Source organism: Coffea arabica, chromosome 9e (genome assembly GCF_036785885.1).
Source record: "Coffea arabica cultivar ET-39 chromosome 9e, Coffea Arabica ET-39 HiFi, whole genome shotgun sequence".
NCBI classification, from domain to species: domain Eukaryota; kingdom Viridiplantae; phylum Streptophyta; class Magnoliopsida; order Gentianales; family Rubiaceae; genus Coffea; species Coffea arabica.
The window spans coordinates 22,027,152-22,045,092 of NC_092327.1; the positions used below are offsets into that span (position 1 = coordinate 22,027,152).

Genomic DNA, 17,941 nt, shown 5'->3' on the forward strand with positions numbered 1-17,941 from the left:
GTTCCGGCGGTATCATTAACGAGTGCGAGGCGCTAATCCAAGGGGTGATTGGCGCCAATGCGCAAGTGGAGGCTTCTAGTGATGAAACACCTGGAGAAGGGAGTACCCCTAGTTCTAGCCAAGGGGGAGAGTTAGTGGGTTCCGTAGGGAACTAGGTTAGAACTCTTTTGGGTTAGGTTTTGATTCCATGGGAGGAGTAGGTCAGGGGACGAACTTTTAACTAGCCGTTTTTGTATGTTTGGACTAGCTTTGTACATATCACTTTTGATGACTCCGTTATCTCATGAAATTTCTTTTGTTAGTATCTAGCTGGCTGTTACTGTGTAACTTGTTTGATATGGATGTGTTATGTGTATATATGTGTTTGATTTGTGAGTATTTCCAGTCCCTTGTTTATGCTTACGGCTATCTTTCATATTATATTTATGTTCGGCCCTAGATTGGTTAATTTTGATGGGGGGAACCCATAGTGGACGGGGTCGTGGTCGTGGAATTAGGCAACTCTCGAATGAAGGGGGTAACCAAGAACTAATACGTGAACCGAATCCTGAACCTAGGGTCGATCCGAATGTTCAAGTAGCCGCTGCCATCCAACGAATGACCGACTTGTTGACTCATGTAGTAGAGCATCAGGGTCAAAACCCTAATCCATAACCCGAAAACCCTGGGAACCCTGGTAATTTTGTGGAAAGCGAGGATAGGGCCCTCGAAAGGTTTCAAAAATTTTTCCCACCAAAGTTTAATGGCGCGCCAGATCCAGATGTGGTCGAAAGATGGTTGGAAAAGATGGTGGACATTTTTGCTACCCTGCACTACACGGAAGAGAGACAGGTGACTTTCGCTGTCTTTCAACTAGAAGGGACAGCCCGTTCTTGATGGAACGTGATTTGCATAAAGTAGGAAAGAGAGCAAACACCAAGGACATGGGTGAACTTCATGAGGGAGTTCAACGCTAAGTTTTGCCCTCCTCTGATTCAAGAACGAAAACGATAGCATCATAGTACGTGACCACGTCTACAATGGCTCGAGTGATCAAGGGGTTGAGGATCGCGTGCAAGCTCCAAGTGGATCCATTACTAGAGCTCGAGCAAAGAGACTTCGTGAGCAACTCAGTGTACTTATTCAGGCCATACACAAGTCCTTTGAAGGATTCATACACTCAAGTGAAGGTGATCGCGGTCCGGTATTGAGCATTGAAGCTACACCTAAGTATTAGGGTCTTACCAAATCCTAGTTAGCGAGATTCACATTATAGTCATTTAATTCCACATTAGTTGATTAGATTGAATAATTGGCTAAGTGCATGATGCACATAGAAATGCCAAGGGTAAGATTGCTTTTTAGTCATCATTATTTGTTAAGGTGAGCTGCCTTGGAGGGAAAGCCCACATGAGGCCCGACTCATCGAGGGCCCATATTAGCACACCTTTAGTTCCTTTTCCTTACTAGTTTAGGGTTTACTTGTAGCCTATATAAGGCACCCCATTACTCCCACAAAAGGGGACTTTTATCAAAAAACCTAGTGTGAGAATTTTCTCCATAGCTTTCGAGCAACCCTTGAACAACTTAGAGTTGTACTCTAGTGTTCTTGTTTGGTTTATCAATTCAAGAACCACACTTGAATTGTGGCGCCTTCTATACTTGCCTGAGGTTTGCTAATTCGTTTGATTACGGGTTGAGATAATATCAACAAGTTCGTAGTCACGAGGATTAGAGGGGTCGTAGGGTTTCCGCTGCCACCGTTTCTTGCGTTCGAAGTCGAATCCAACAAGTGATCTTGGGTCGCGAATCTTCTCACCAACGAGATTCGTATCAGCTGGCATCAGAGCTAGCTTGTTGGTAACATCATTATCCCTCTTTTCGTGCCTTAATTCGTATCTGTCTCGGTAGCTCAAAAAAAAAAAAAAACTCTTGGCACGTTGCATTCTGTCCGCAAGTTTCTGGCCGCGAGTTTCCGTTGTTTTCAAGTCTGGTCATCATTGTTTGTTTCTGTCTTGTTGTCGTCTTCAATTTCTGGAATTTCTGGAAGTCAAGTGTGTTGTGTTTGGTTTGGTGGTGTGGATTCCAGCAGTCATTAAAATAATAAAAAAAAAAAGAAACAAACCCACACCGCTAGTGTTCTTATTGTCGCTTCCGTATTGCTGTGTCCGTTGAACCTTGTGCAATCTGTGCCTTGTTATTGCCAATTACTGCTGAGTCTCGTATGAATAAATATAGTCGTGTCTTGCTGATTGTTTTCTCCACCGCTTGGGACCAGCGAATTGAAGAATCAAATGGTGCTAGTAACATCGAGTCATAGGAGTTCGGTCCGTGCCGCACTTGCTTTGGCAAGTCTGTCCGAATTGTCCCCTGATTGTTGTACGTGTCCATTGCTCAGTTTTTTGTGTCTATTGCTTTTGTGATTATGTCCCAAACCTGAGTCAAAAAAAAAAAAGGGGTCGGTAGCTAATCCGTTTTCCTTGTTTTTCCCGTTGCTGTCCGCAATTTCTAGGTTGGTGCATCGTGTCTGCGTGATCCGTGTCGCAAATCTATTGTGTTGTTTTGTTGCTGTCCGAACCTTCCAGCCTGAGTTCTTCGTGATTTGTGTCTATATTATAGTGTCTTGGTATTGGTCAGCTGTGTCCTGCCTAGAAATAAAAAAAAAAAGGGTGGGGGTGTGCGTACCTTATTGCTGTTTGAACCATTGCTGGAATTTTCTCTTTGGGGGCTGCCGAATCTGTGTGGCCTTTGTTCCTTGCATTCTTGTGTTGCTTTTTGTAAAACTTGAAAATCGTAACATATTTGGAAAAATCCCTGAGCTTCTTGGTTGAGATCGTGAGGTCCTTGGATCAAACCAAAACCTGACTTGGTAACTCTTGTCGTTGTTGGAATTTCTTTGGAGGGCTGACGAACCTGTTTTGCATTTGTTCCTTGAATATTTGTTCATTGCAAATCTTGGATACCAAATCTAGTTTGGAAAGTTCTTGGGCTTTTTGATCAAAAATTCTTGAAGATCTTGAGTCCACCAAATTTGTTTTGGTAACTCTTGGTTACAAAATCGCGGAATTCCTGAAACTTGGAGGGACCTTCGAACTTGTTTGTGAAACGTGGACTTGGATCCGAATACAAGGGGTTATTGGTACTGGAATTACATCTTGAAGAACCTGATTGAGCCAAAAAGAAAGAAACAAAAAAGAAAAAAAAAAGGAGAAGAAAAAGAAAAGAAAGAGAGAAAACGGCAATTGGCTCTACAAGGTATTCCAGGTTGCCTACTTTGATCAAACTCCAAGTCGGTTTCAAACTCCAAGTTCCAAAGTTGTTGCAACTCCAAATTCTGAACACTTGGGACTATCTCTCCACATCAGCCCGAACCACTTTCCTAAACCTTTGTTTCCTAAAAGCCAGTCGCCACCTATTATCCCCTTGTTCCCAAATTCGGTTGCAACCACAAGTGCAAAACCGACGTGACCAATCTGCTAGGAGTGATAACCACCTCCATTGAGCACCGTTCAAACTCCAAAACACCCCGAGTTTTTGACCAAACATCTGAGAAATACCAGCTCAACGAATTCCAGAATTTTGGGTTGTCGGGTAGGAGTCCTTCTAGGATGCCAAAATTCAGCTCTTGAGTGTCATTCTTAATTTTTTGTAGCTTCTGTGTCAATTCTTTTTCTAATTTTTGTTCTTGAATATATTCTACCACTCCATTCTTAGTGTCCTAATTTTGTTTTTCCAGAAAATTTCCACTCTTACGAACCTCAAATTCTAGCGTGAACTTGATTTTTAAGCTAAATTTGAGCACTTGAGGAGCTCTACTTTCTTCAAGGTTTTGCAAGGGGCTGTGAGAAAATTTTGGTGAGCTCATTAGAGTGATCTGAGTGACCACATACGAGCGTGAGAGTATACACTCAGGGAGCGAAGTGAGACCAAAAAAAAGTTACTTTTTCCCCTATTTACTTTTCTTTGCTATTAACCCTTGCAGGTACACTTGAGACTCCATGTCTAGTGGAAACGAAGGAGTATCCCGTCCCATGAACTTTGAACAGATGATGGAGCAAATGGAGAGGCATTTCCAACGCATGCTAGAACCCATTCAAGATGAGTTGCTGCAACTCCGAGCGTCTGGAACACCAAAAACCTCTAAGTCCATGCGAAGGCGAAGGGACGTGGAGGAGTCGTCCAATGGTTCCAATAATGATGATGATGATGAGGAACCTCGAATTCGACCAAGGCAAAGGAACCAGACTGGACCTATCGATGTATTCAAGGGAATCAAGATGCAATCCCTGAGTTCAAAGGACGGTCCGATCCCGAGGCCTTTCTCGAATGGTTATCCAAGATCGAAATGGTCTTTTCTTGCCAAAACTACACCGAGGTGCAAAAGGTGCAATTGGCCACCATGGAATTCACTGAGTACGCTGTGGTTTGGTGGGACCAAATCAAGAAGTCTAGAAGGAGAAATGGGCTACCTGAGCTCATTCCATGGCCCGAGCTTCGAGCCATGATGCGCACCCGCTTTGTACCTGGACGTTACACTAGGGATTTATACCACCGGTTACAAACCTTAGTCCAGGGCAACCGGAGTGTGGATGAGTACCACAAGGAGATGGAGATCCTGATGCTTAGAGCGGATGTACAGGAGGATCCTGAAGCCACCATGGCGAGATTCTTGAGCGAGTTACGACCCGATATTGCTGAACGAGTGGAACTTCAACATTATATGGAGTTGCATGAGCTTGTAGACAAGGCTATTAAGGTCGAGCAAAGGCTCAAGAGGAGGGGTACCACTCGATCAAATTTCGGCAATACCACCTACTCTACCAACCGCCCATTCCAACCAAGGAATGATTCTCGGCCTTCACCAAATGCTCCTACACCAAAGCCGAGATTCGAGGGAGGTAAGGTGGGCAACCCTAGTATTAGTAAGCCGCCCTCTTCTACTCCAAAATTTGAGGAGCCTAGGGTACAAACTAGAGCTCGTGATACTCGATGCTTCAAATGCCAAGGTAGAGGCCATATTGCTAGTCAATGTCCCAATCAAAGGACTATGATTATGATGCAAAATGGTGAGATCGTGAGTGAGGACGAAGCCGAGTACGAAGGCATACTACCTCTTGACGGAGGTAATGATGGGGAATCACCAAATGAAGAGGAGTTTAGTGCACCCGAGGGTCATTTTGGGTCTGCATTGGTTGCAAGGAGAGCATTAACTGCACGTGTTAAGGAGGACGAGCTTCAACGGGAGAACATCTTCTACACCAGGTGCTTCGTCAACCAAGCACTTTGTAGTGTGATTATTGATAGTGGGAGCTGCACAAATGTAGCTAGTTCACTCATGGTGGACAACTTGAAGTTGCCTACAAGGGATCACCCGCGACCCTACAAACTCCAATGGCTCAACAACTCTGGGGAGGTTCGAGTAACCAAGCAGGTTCTTATATCCTTCCAAATCCATAAATATTCTGATGAAGTATTATGTGATGTAGTTCCTATGCAGGCTAGTCACATTATACTAGGTAGGCCTTGGCAGTTTGACAGACAGGTGACTTTTGATGGTGTGACTAATAAGTATAGTTTCTTGTACAACAGTAAGAAAGTCACACTAGCTCCCCTTTCCCCCAAACAAGTGCATGAGGACCAATTGAAATTGCAACAAGAGTTTGAGAAGTATAGTGCAAAAAGAAAAGAAAATGAGAGAGCCGAGGCAAAAAAAGAGAGAAAAAAGTCTATAGATAGCTCAGCAAGTGAGGTAAAACCTGAGGGAAAACAAATGCTCCTGATAAAAGCCAAGAAAGTGAGGAAGTTAATGAGAGATGAGCAGCCACTTCTTATGCTTGTTAGCAAAGAAGTAGCTCTGAATGTGCATGAACTTGATATTGACATACCTCTCGAGGTTAAGTCTCTTTTACAGGAGTATGCTGATGTCTTCCCTGAGGATGTGCCAAGTGGATTGCCGCCACTTAGAGGCATTGAGCATCAAATTGATTTCATCCCTGGGCTTCATTGCCAAATCGACCAGCTTACAAGAGCAACCCGGAGGAGACTAAGGAGTTGCAAAGGCAAGTGGATGAGTTGCTTGGCAAAGGATGGGCACGTGAGAGCTTAAGCCCGTGTGCTGTTCCAGTCATTCTGGTGCCCAAGAAAGATGGTACGTGGAGAATGTGCACCGATTGTAGAGCCGTAAATGCCATCACGGTAAAGTATCGTCACCCTATACCCTGCTTAGATGACATGCTTGATGAGTTACATGGGGCTGTGTTCTTTACCAAAATTGATCTCAAAAGTGGGTACCATCAAATTAGGATTAAGGAGGGGGATGAATGGAAAACTGCCTTCAAAACTAAGTATGGATTGTATGAGTGGTTAGTGATGCCTTTTGGGCTGACTAATGCACCTAGTACCTTCATGAGGTTAATGAACCATGTTCTGCGTCCATTCTTAGGGAAATTTGTGGTAGTTTATTTTGACAATATCCTAATTTATAGCAAATCTTATGATGAACACCTAGAGCATATTAGGGCTGTTATGGATGTACTTCAAAGAGAGAAGCTCTATGCCAATCTCAAGAAGTGCAATTTTTGCACTAATGAGCTTGTGTTTCTAGGGTTTGTTATAAGTGCGCAGGGAATGAAGGTGGATGATCAAAAGGTGAAAGCTATTCAAGAGTGGCCAACACCAAGGTCTATGGGCGATGTTCGAAGCTTCCATGGCCTTGCGGGTTTCTATAGGAGATTCATGAGGGACTTTAGCACGATTGCTGCCCCCCTGACCGAGTTGATCAAGAAGAATGAGAACTTCCATTGGGGAGAATCTCAAGAACAGGCTTTCCGTGCTTTAAAGCACCAACTCACACACGCACCTGTACTTGTTTTACCTGACTTTTCTAAGACATTTGAAATTGATTGTGATGCTTCAAGTATTGGAGTTGGAGCTGTGTTGAACCAAGGTGGAAGGCCTATTGCCTACTTTAGTGAGAAACTCAATGGGGCTGCATTGAACTACTCAACTTATGATAAAGAGTTGTACGCCCTCATTCGAGTACTACAAGTGTGGTAGCACTATTTAAGACCTAAGGAGTTCGTGATACATACCAATCATGAGTCCCTTAAGTACCTTAAGGCCGAGCACACCTTGAGCAAGAAGTATGCAAGGTGGATTGCATTCGTGGAGTCCTTTCCGTACGTGATTAAATACAAGGCTGGTAAGTCTAATGTGGTTGCGGATGCTGGTATCAGAGCTTGGTCTCCTAGAGATTAAGCTCAAGCCGCTTGGAGTAAAGATGACAACCAGTCATGCTATGTTTGTTGAGGGGCAATCTGTTACTAGGCCTCCCATGTTTACTGGTTCCAATTATGTTAGTTGGAAAGAAAGAATGATTATCTTCTTGCAATCCATTGATATTGAGCTGTGGTTTATTGTGAATGAAGGACCGCATGATGCTAACTTTCTTGATGCAGAAACAGGGTTGTTGCGGCCAAAAACGAGAGCTGAGATGAATGCTCAAGATAGAACCAATCTCACATTGAATGCTAAAGCCATGAATGTTCTTTATAGTGCCTTAGACTCAAATGAGTCAATTAGAGTAAAAGGGTGCAAATCTGCCAAAGAAATGTGGGATAAGCTAAGAGAAATTCATGAGGGTAGTGACAATTCTGCTTTTCTACATAAACTATTCTTCTCTTCATCTCACGAATATCTGTGCTCTTGTGCTATCTCGTTCATTGAGAGGTATTTGAGAAAAGAAAGGTAATCTGTGAAAAAAGTGGACTATATCTTAGCAGTTCTTTGAAAGCCTAATTCACCCCCCTCTTAGGTTGTCTTCGATCCTTACAGATGCACTCTCCCGAAGGTACTCTCTACTCACCTCCTTAGATGCTAAGTTGCTAGGGTTTGAACTGATTAAAGAGCTCTATACCCAAGATAGTGACTTCGGTGAGCTTTACACTTCTTGCAAACACACTGGGCAAGGTAAGTTCTTCATTTCCGATGGTTACTTGTTTTGTGCCAATCGGCTTTGCGTCCCACATGGATCACTCCGAGAACTCTTGGTAAGGGAATCCCACTCAGGTGGACTTATGGGACACTTTGGGGTTGATAAGACTCTTGCCATGCTGCAGGAACACTTCTATTGGCCGCACATGAGGAGAGATGTTGCACGGGTGGTAGATCGGTGCTTAGCTTGTAAGAAAGCTAAATCCAAGGTACACCCGTATGGCCTTTACACCCCATTACCTATTTCTAGTGCACCATGGGTAGATATTTCTATGGATTTTATACTTGGTTTGCCTAGATCCAAGTATGGCCATGACTCCATTTATGTGGTAGTGGATAGGTTCTCTAAAATGACACACTTCATTGCTTGTCATAAAACGGATGATGCATCTCATATTGCTAACTTATTCTTTAAAGAGATTGTGAGATTGCATGGCATTCCTAGGACCATTGTATCTGATAGAGATGTTAAATTTCTAAGCTACTTTTGGAAGACACTCTGGTCTAAGTTAGGCACCAAATTGCTATTCTCTACTGCTAGTCACCCCCAAACTGATGGCCAAACTGAGGTGGTGAACCGTACATTAGGTACTTTGTTGCGTGCCATCATCAAAAAGAACTTGAAATCATGGGAAGAGTGTTTACCTCATGTTGAGTTCGCTTATAATAGGGCTATCCATTCTACTACTGGTTTCTCTCCATTTGAATGTGTTTATAGTTTTAATCCGCTAACACCACTTGATCTAGTGCCATTACCTAGTAATGAGCGCGCACATTTGGATGGTAAACAACGTGCAGAGTTCGTTAAGCAACTGCATGAGAAAGTCAAGGCAAACATTGAGAGGAGAACTGCTCAATATGTCAAGCAAGCTAACAAGGGTCGCCAAAAGTTGATTCTTGAACCTGGAGATTGGGTGTGGTTACACATGCGCAAGGAACGTTTTCCTGTTCACAGGAGAAACTGTGAGGACTTGCAAATTCCTTACATATTTCTTGAAAATTTCCTTTTATTTGAAAATTACTTGGAAATTATTAAATTATACTATCTTCTACTCAATCACCCTAGAAAAAGTGCCAATGATCATAGGAAATTCGGGTTTTCCTTTCCGATTTCAATTCGAAGTGAAATAGGGTTTTTCGTGTATCCGTAGTGTAATTATCCGGTATGGAGTAAGGATCAAATTTGGTGCTTAAGAGTGACTTTTAGGTGAGAAATAATATGTGATTGAAGCAATGATAAAAAGTTAGTGAATAGGAAGTAAAAACCCTAGTACGCGTGAATTAAAGAAAAACGGTGCGAACCGACGTGAACCGTGCACTACCATTTGAACACACCACTTGATCCCTACTTTATTACCTTAATCTTCTCATTTTATTACAGCTAATTAACCCTCAAAATATCTCATACATCGGCCACAATTGTTGACTTTAAATGCCAAGAGAGAGAAGGGAAAAAATGAATGGGATTGGTGGCGACAAGTGGCGGTATTTCATTGGATGGTTGACTAACTAATTTACACCATATTTATCACCAAAAACCAACCTATTTCCTCCATTATTTCTACATATCAGCCGTGAGTTGAGGGAGGAAAAACAAGAGAAAAGGAAACTTCAATCAATCTTGGTTTGAGCTTGATTGAGTGAAAACAAGAAAAAATGAAACCGATTAATCATTAGTTTGGAAGCTTGGGAAGCTAAGGGAACCAAAAATTCCAAGAGGAGGTGAAGTATTACTCTTGCAAGCTTCTTTTGTTGAGGTATAAGGTCCAACCCATAGCTTTGGTTCTTTTATTTTTGATTAAGATGTTATATAATTCATGTTTTGGTTGGATTAGTGGTGATACAAGTTGTTATGAGGATTTAAAGGTGATTTATGTGAGTTAGGGTTTGAGATATTTGCTGCCTATCCTTGCTATATGGATGACATATGTGGTATTTAAGCTTATATAAGTGGTTTTGGTGATGATTGGAGCAAGAAATCAAGAAAGGTTGCATTGAATCCCAAAATTCCAGGTTTCTGGAAAATTTCAGCTCTATTCTGTCCGGTTTTATTTCCACCTAGTTAGAGTCCGAATTGGCCTTAGCTCAAAACATGAAAGTTGTATATAATGATGATTTATAGATGCCTAAAAAATTACAGGTCAATCGGAGCAACGTAACTTGTAAAAAGACTGAAATACCCCTGCTGTCCTGTTTCTACCCGAATTTGATATTTGCGTCTGTAATTGGTTATTTTGGTTGGGAATGCTTCTGATTTGGTTGTTAATGTCTTCTGAAGAATTGTATCCTTGTATCGTAGCTTTCAGATGGCTTTGGAATCACTTGATTTGGACTTAGATAGCCTGACTTATGATGTTTGAACCAGAATGCGGTTGGTGAACCTGTTTTTACGGTTCTGGTTTAGTATATTGATTTTTTGACCTGATTGAACTAGAAAATGGTCTGAGTAGCCTTCTTTAACATTTTAGCCCTATCTCTTAGCTTCGAAACGGTGTATCTTGCACCTCCATCCGATAATCGTAGTGCCAATGGTGCCAAAACCGCAAAATGATGTCAAAAACTGTTTTTATGGTTAGAGCTTAACTTTCATTTCCGGACTTTTCCCTAGCTTGAATTGTACTTGTACTATTTGGAGCTTACTGAACGGCTATTGAATGAACTTATTTTGTGTGTGACTTTGGGACTGGATGAGAAAAATAATGAAGCCATAAATGGCTGGAAATAGGAAAATACAAAGGGCGTGCTGCCCAAATTTTCGCTCGAGGGCTAAGTTTCTATTTCAACTTGTATATTTTCATTTGGCAAATACTATGCCCATTTTCCATCTTAAAACATGATACCTCTTCCATTTGAATAGTTACTACTTCATACCAAAATATAGAGGTATGGCCTAAGGTTTTCTCAGTCAAAACATGTAGGCTATAATACCTACTTGAATGTATATCGATTTTGAACCTTATAACCCTTTGAGTTTGGTTTATGACACCTTGATTCCACTTTTATCCGTTTTACTCGTAACTAGTCGAGTTCCTTGATTCCACTTACTTGTTTTGCTAGATGAATTGTAATATTCTTTCTCGTTGAATCATAGGTTTTCTCGGTGACTGAGGGTAAGATCCTTGTTTGTTATGTTTCTTGATTATATGGCTTGTATATATGACTGATAACATGTTAAACGCTTTCAATGAGTAGCCAAAATGAGTTTTCTAGGCAAGTGTGTACTTTATCGCACTCAGCCTAAATGATTGTGAATGATACGAAATATGGGCCGCTTATGGGCCATGTTTTGGGCTGCAAGAGATTGAATCTTTTAGTAATAGTTAGTAGTTTATTTTCGAGATTTCTATTTTATTTGCTATGAATAAATTCGGTCCAAGACCTCATGTTGAGTTGGATCCGATTTATAGAGTCTAGGCTCACTATAACTTAAGTTGGTTAATTAGCTTTTATTGGGTTATGTTAGGCCAGCTTAAAGCTTTCATTGGATCGATTATAAGCTGACCATTAGATAGTGGATTTGAGTAGTGGAATCGGGCCAAAGGCCTAGCCTAGCCGAGTTAGGATTTTCAAGTCACTTTAGGTTTTCAAGTTGTAAGGCTATATATAGCCTAGGTTTTCATTCATTAAAGGACAATTCAGATTTTTATAAAATATTCGTGAGTTTATTCACTCTCTCTTGCCTCAAGAGAATTTTCTTTGAATACTTGAGAATTAATCTCAAGCTGTTCATCGAACTTATCAATCAAGTAGTCTCCTTGATTGTGGCGTTCTTCTATCTATACTTTTGGTTCACTAAATTTGCTAGTCTTGGGTTAAGGATTATCCTTAGTTCGTGGCTCGTGATTCTAGAAGGGTCAAAGTTCCGCAAACCCACTCAACTTGGTGTTCGTCTAGATCCGTCGCACATCAGTTGGTATCCAGAGCTAGTCGACGACATCAAGTATATCCCGTTGAGTTTGTTCGTAAGCTTTCTAGTCAATTTTATTTTGCAATTCTGGTCGTGTCTTCCTTTGTGTCGAGTCCGATTGTTATTACAAAAAAAAAAAAAAAATTTTGTCCGCCTTTGTTGTCTTGTTGAGTCACTCTTTGATTTCTTTTGCTTCGTGTCCACTTCGTGCATTACTTGTTGTGTGATTCTGTCTAGAAGCCTGCCTTCAAGTGTAGCCGTGTTTTGTTCGTTGCATATTCTGTTTAAATATCAAACAAAAAAAAAAAAAAATTCTGCGACGGCTAGTGTTTTCACTTGCAACTAGGGTTTCCTTGGGTGCAAGTTTCTTGCCAAATCTGTCCAAACTTTAGTTTATTCCACCAAGTTGTTTTCATTAATTTCCTAAACTGATTTTTGTGGTTAAACTTGTTTGGGGTTGGAATCTTGAAGAGGAACTACAATAATCTAGGGATTCTTGAGTTTCTTGAAAGTAATCTTGAAGTCTCAAAATCTTGATACATGTTTTGATAGTTATTGGAGGATTGAAAAGGAGAAAGAGGTTGAGAATAATGAGGGGAAAAAGTCAGCTACTGAGCATGAAAAAGAGATTAAAAATTCTAAGAGTAAGCTGATTGTGAGAAAGGATGTGAGATCATATGTTTTTTCTAACGATCTTGACTCTACTTTGTTTAGTGTTTCTACTTTTATGCAGGTTAAGCAAGGAAAAATTGAGTTGATCTTGGCATGTTCTATGCCTAAATCCATTGGTGAATATCAAACTTTTCATGGAGTTTGCACCTTAGGTGTTGTCTCTCTTTGTCATCCACTAATGTTCAACGTCAACCATGAGCCTGATTTGCTTGTTGGGAGGAATAATGAAGTTTCAAAGGGAGTTTCTACACTTGAAACTTGTTATACATTTCCTTCTTATTTTGTTGGTGACAATCCTTTCCTCATTGGTCCAAATTCTGATTCCTTTCAACCTGGTTTTATTCTTCAATTTGAGGGTTCAAAAGCTACCTATCTCGATCTTGTTCCATTTGTGCAAGATAGGCCATACCCACAACAACTTGCAATGAATTTTGTAACTTTGCACAATCATGTCCGAGACTTTCCTAGCCTGATTGAGCATCACTATGAAGATCCTTATCTTGTGAATGTGAATGGTAAGCTGTCAAGTAATTTTATACCTACAAATCCTAATCGTGTGATTTATTGTGTAGGTCCAAATTCGACCATTCATGACACAATGCTGATTAGAGAGCTTTGGAGTGGTTGGAGCAAAGCCTTGAGTTTCCCATGGCGGATTGTGAGCATTTTCAAGCTAACCAAGAGACATGTGCACCGAATTACAATAATCATGACGTATGCAAGTATCATCCATTCTAAGAGAGCCAATATGTGGAGATTTGAAGTTTCATACTGCCAACTCTTGTAGTACCATTCATTTCCAAACACGATTTGAGGAAAAATCTTTTTTTAAGAGGAGGGGAATGATACGAAATATGGGCCGCTTATGGGCCATGTTTTGGGCTGCAAGAGATTGAATCTTTTAGTAATAGTTAGTAGTTTATTTTCGAGATTTCTATTTTATTTGCTATGAATAAATTCGGTCCAAGACCTCATGTTGAGTTGGATCCGATTTATAGAGTCTAGGCTCACTATAACTTAAGTTGGTTAATTAGCTTTTATTGGGTTATGTTGGGCCAGCTTAAAGCTTTCATTGGATCGATTATAAGCTGACCATTAGATAGTGGATTTGAGTAGTGGAATCGGGCCAAAGGCCTAGCCTAGCCGAGTTAGGGTTTTCAAGTCACTTTAGGTTTTCAAGTTGTAAGGCTATATATAGCCTAGGTTTTCATTCATTAAAGGACAATTCAGATTTTTATAAAATATTCGTGAGTTTATTCACTCTCTCTTGCCTCAAGAGAATTTCCTTTGAATACTTGAGAATTAATCTCAAGCTGTTCATCGAACTTATCAATCAAGTAGTCTCCTTGATTGTGGCGTTCTTCTATCTATACTTTTGGTTCACTAAATTTGCTAGTCTTGGGTTAAGGATTATCCTTAGTTCGTGGCTCGTGATTCTAGAAGGGTCAAAGTTCCGCAAACCCACTCAACTTGGTGTTCGTCTAGATCCGTCGCACATCAGTGAACTTTTCAATGATTGAACGATTGAAATGTTACTTGTGCATGAATGTAAGCCTTTTGGTTGAACTGGCCACTGCCCCTTGTTACCGATCTACTCGAGCCAGAAGCGGACTCGGTCGGGCGATATGGTGACCTGGGTGAACGTTTGGTATACTCGAGTATTACCTTGTAGGTTGGTGGAGGTTGGTGGAGCCTGGCCAATGTCCAGGAAAGGGTGAATGAAATGAACGAACGAACGAACGAATGAGGGTTTTATGTATAAACGAAAAATGCATTTTCAAATGAATGAAGGAAAGGGGAATGACAGGAGAACGAACGAACGAACGAATGAACGAACGAACGTATCCTTTTCATGTATGGTTTATTGTACATGTTGTAAAAGTTTCTTGACTTATGTTTGATTTATGGCTTGATTCTATGTTCGGAACCTCACTGAGCTTTTAGCTCATCCCTTTAGTTTTGTTTTCCTTAACAGGGGAAGGTGAGCAAGGGCGAGAGCTCTGTATCGACTGGCTGGGTCTAGTTTTGGTTTTGTTTTAGTTCTCGCCCTAGTGCTTGGCACGGGTTGGTTGTATGGTGACTTGAGAACTTTTGTATTCTCGACGGTTGTACTTCTTTCTAAGATAGCAATGTATATAAGCTTTGTTTTAAGTTTTGGATCCTCGTTTTGCTCTTTCTTGTGGTTCTATTTCTGATTTGTGTGAGTGAACGACTGAGTCCCGGCGAGAGCTGGGCAGGCGGCCCGCCGAACCCTTTGGTTCGCCTTAGGGGGAGGTGGGGCTGTCACAGAAACAAATTACAACCACGGGGTGATGGACCCTTTCAAGTGTTGGAGCGCATCAATGACAACGCCTACAAACTTGATCTTCCTGGTGAGTATGGCGTTAGTGCTACATTTAATGTTTCTGACTTAGTCCTTTTTGATGTAGATGATGCTTTTGATTTGAGGGCAAATCCTTCTCAAGAGGAGGGGAATGGTAGCATCATAGTACGTGACCACGTCTAAAATGGCTCGAGTGATCAAGGGGTTGAGGATCACGTGCAAGCTCCAAGTGGATCCATTACTAGAGCTCGAGCAAAGAGACTTCGTGAGCAACTCAGTGTACTTATTCAGGCCATACACAAGTTCTTTGAAGGATTCATACACTCAAGTGAAGGTGATCGCAGTCCGGTATTGAGCATTGAAGCTACACCTGAGTATTAGGGTCTTACCAAACCCTAGTTAGCGAGATTCGCATTATAGTCATTTAATTCCACATTCGTTAATTAGATTGAATAATTGGCTAAGTGCATGATGCACACAGAAATGCCAAGGGTAAGATTGCTTTTTAGTCATCATTATTTGTTAAGGTGAGCTGCCTTGGAGGGAAAGCCCACATGAGGCCCGACTCATCGAGGGCCCATATTAGCACACCTTTAGTTCCTTTTCCTTACTAGTTTAGGGTTTACTTGTAGCCTATATAAGGCACCCCATTACTCCCACAAAAGGGGACTTTTATCAGAAAACCTAGTTTGAGAATTTTCTCCATAGCTTTTGAGCAACCCTTGAACAACTTAGAGTTTTACTCTAGTGTTCTTGTTTGGCTTATCAATTCAAGAACCACACTTGAATTGTGGCGCTTTCTATACTTGCCTGAGGTTCGCTAATTCGTTTGATTACAGGTTGAGATAATATCAACAAGTTCGTAGTCACGGGGATTAGAGGAGTCGTAGGGTTTCCGCTGCCACCGTTTCTTGCGTTCGAATTCAAATCCAACAAGTGATCTTGGGTCGCGAATCTTCTCACCAACGAGATTCGTATCAGCAAAGAAGACGAGTTTATTCGGCTCCGCCAGGGGACCCAGACCGTAGCCGAGTATGAGAGCCAATTCACTCGAACAGCGAAGAATAAGTTGTTTTGTTCAGGGCCTGAATGTGGAGATCCAGAAGGACCTAGCTGTAACCCAAATTAATGCTTTTAGTGAGGTCGTGGAGAAGGCTCAACGAGTGGAAAGTGCCAGGCTACAAGTGAGGAATTTCCAAGACAAGAAGCGAGGCTTTCCTGGCTGTAGTTCGGGGCAGGGGAATAAAGGTACCCCTCCCAAGTTTGGAATGGGGACCGGAGGAGGAAGGCAGCCTAGAAAGTGGAGAGGGGCCCCGTCAAGAGGCGGCCAATTGGGGCGAGGCCAAAGGGGAGGTTCCCAAGGAGGTTCTGTTTCTGCATCTCGCGGCCCTTGCGGGTATTGTGGAAAGCTAAACCACACGGAGGATAATTGCCGGAGGAAAGAAAGAAAGTGTTTGCGCTGTGGGAGTGCAGACCACCAAATAGCCAATTGCCCGGTTCTTTCACGAGATGGAAAGGGAAGCCAGCAACCGACGAGGACCAATTCTGGATCGGCTAAAGTGGAAGGGACCAAGCCTAAGATGTCGGCTTGAGTGTACTCGCTAGAGCCACAACAGGTCCCTGACTCTTCTGAGGTCGTAGAAGGTACGATCCCTGTATTCCACCGATTTGCGAAAGTTTTAGTAGATCCAAGTGCTACTCATTCATTTGTCAACCCCGATTTCATGTGTTGTATTGATATAAAACCTGCTAGTTTACCTTATGACCTTGAAATCAGTACTCCTACGGGGGAACACCATTTGCTCACTAATATGGTTTATAAGAATTGTGAAGTTTGGGTAGGAGAGAGGAAATTGTTAGGGGACTTAATAAGCTTGTCCATTAAGGGTTATGATGTAATTCTTGGCAAGGATTGGTTAGCTCGGTATAACGCCCAACTCGATTGTAAGAGGAAAATAGTAGAATTTCGTATTCCCGGGGAGGTGACCTTAAGGTTAGACACAAGGGGTAGGTTAGCCTCATCTGCTTTGATCTCGGGTATTCGGGCTAGAAAATTGCTGAGTAGAGGGGCACAAGGGTTCTTAGCTTTTCTAATCAATACCCCCACCAATAAACTAAAGGTAGAAGATGTACACGTGGTGAAGGAATATCCAGACGTGTTTCCTGACGAATTAGTAACCCTACCTCCGGAGAGAGAGATAGAATTCAAAATTGTTTTGTTACCAGGAACATCACCTATCTCTAAGACCCCATATCGGATGGCCCTAGCCAAACTTAGGGAGTTAAAGTTACAGTTGCAAGACCTTTTGGAACGAGGGTTTATCCGTGAGAGTGGATCTCCGTGGGGAGCCCCTGTGTTGTTTGTGAACAAAAAGGATGGAAGTTTACGGATGTGTATAGACTACCGGGGTTTGAATAATGTAACGATTAAGAATAAATACCCACTGCCCCATCTCGATGAATTGTTTGACCAGTTGCAAGGAGTAGTGGTCTTCTCGAAGTTAGACCTCCGACAGGGATACTATCAATTGTTGATTAGGAAGGAGGACATACCAAAGACTGTCTTCAATTCTAGATACGGGCATTTTGAATTCGCAGTCATGCCCTTTGGACTAACCAATGCTCCTACTGCTTTTATGGATTTGATGCATAGAATTTTTAAACCCTGCCTGGACCGATTTGTCATTGTGTTTATCGATGACATTTTGGTTTATTCAAAAACCCGAGAGGAGCATGAGCAACATCTACGAATTGTCTTACAAACCCTGAGAGAGCATCAATTGTACGCAAAATTTAGTAAGAGTGAGTTTTGGCTGGAGAAGATTTCTTTCTTAGGGCATGTAATTTCACAAGAGTCTCTGTTGACCCGGCGAAAGTAGAGGCAGTGACGGAATGGAAGAGGCCAGAAAATCCCACTGAGATTCGTAGCTTTCTAGGGTTGGCTGGGTACTATAGACGTTTTATTAAGGACTTTTCTAGACTTGCTGGCCCTTTAACCGACCTGACAAAGAAAAATGGTCGTTTTGTGTGGGATATTAGGTGTGAAGCTTGTTTCCAAGAATTGAAGA

The 17,941-nt window shown here is 41.8% G+C and overlaps 1 protein-coding gene across 1 annotated transcript; it reads left to right on the top strand.

The window, feature by feature from the left end:
- Positions 1 to 4,324: 4,324 nt before the first annotated feature.
- Positions 4,325 to 16,465, top strand: LOC140014629 (uncharacterized). Its single transcript, XM_072065705.1, has 7 exons — positions 4,325 to 5,567; positions 5,766 to 5,945; positions 5,999 to 6,341; positions 6,465 to 7,001; positions 7,793 to 8,934; positions 14,980 to 15,038; positions 15,956 to 16,465. Exons 1-7 carry the CDS (start codon positions 4,325 to 4,327, stop codon positions 16,463 to 16,465), a joined length of 4,014 nt encoding a protein of 1,337 aa, XP_071921806.1.
- The last annotated feature ends 1,476 nt before the right edge of the window (positions 16,466 to 17,941 follow it).

Coding starts and splice junctions, on each gene's coding strand:
- LOC140014629 (XM_072065705.1), top strand. CDS start 4,325: ATGGTCTTTTCTTGCCAAAACTACACCGAGGTGCAAAAGGTGCAATTG. Junction 8,935..14,979: donor TCCTGTTCACAGGAGAAACT/GTGAGGACTTGC, acceptor TTTTTGATGTAG/ATGATGCTTTTGATTTGAGG. Junction 15,039..15,955: donor AGGGGAATGGTAGCATCATA/GTACGTGACCAC, acceptor TGTTTTGTTCAG/GGCCTGAATGTGGAGATCCA.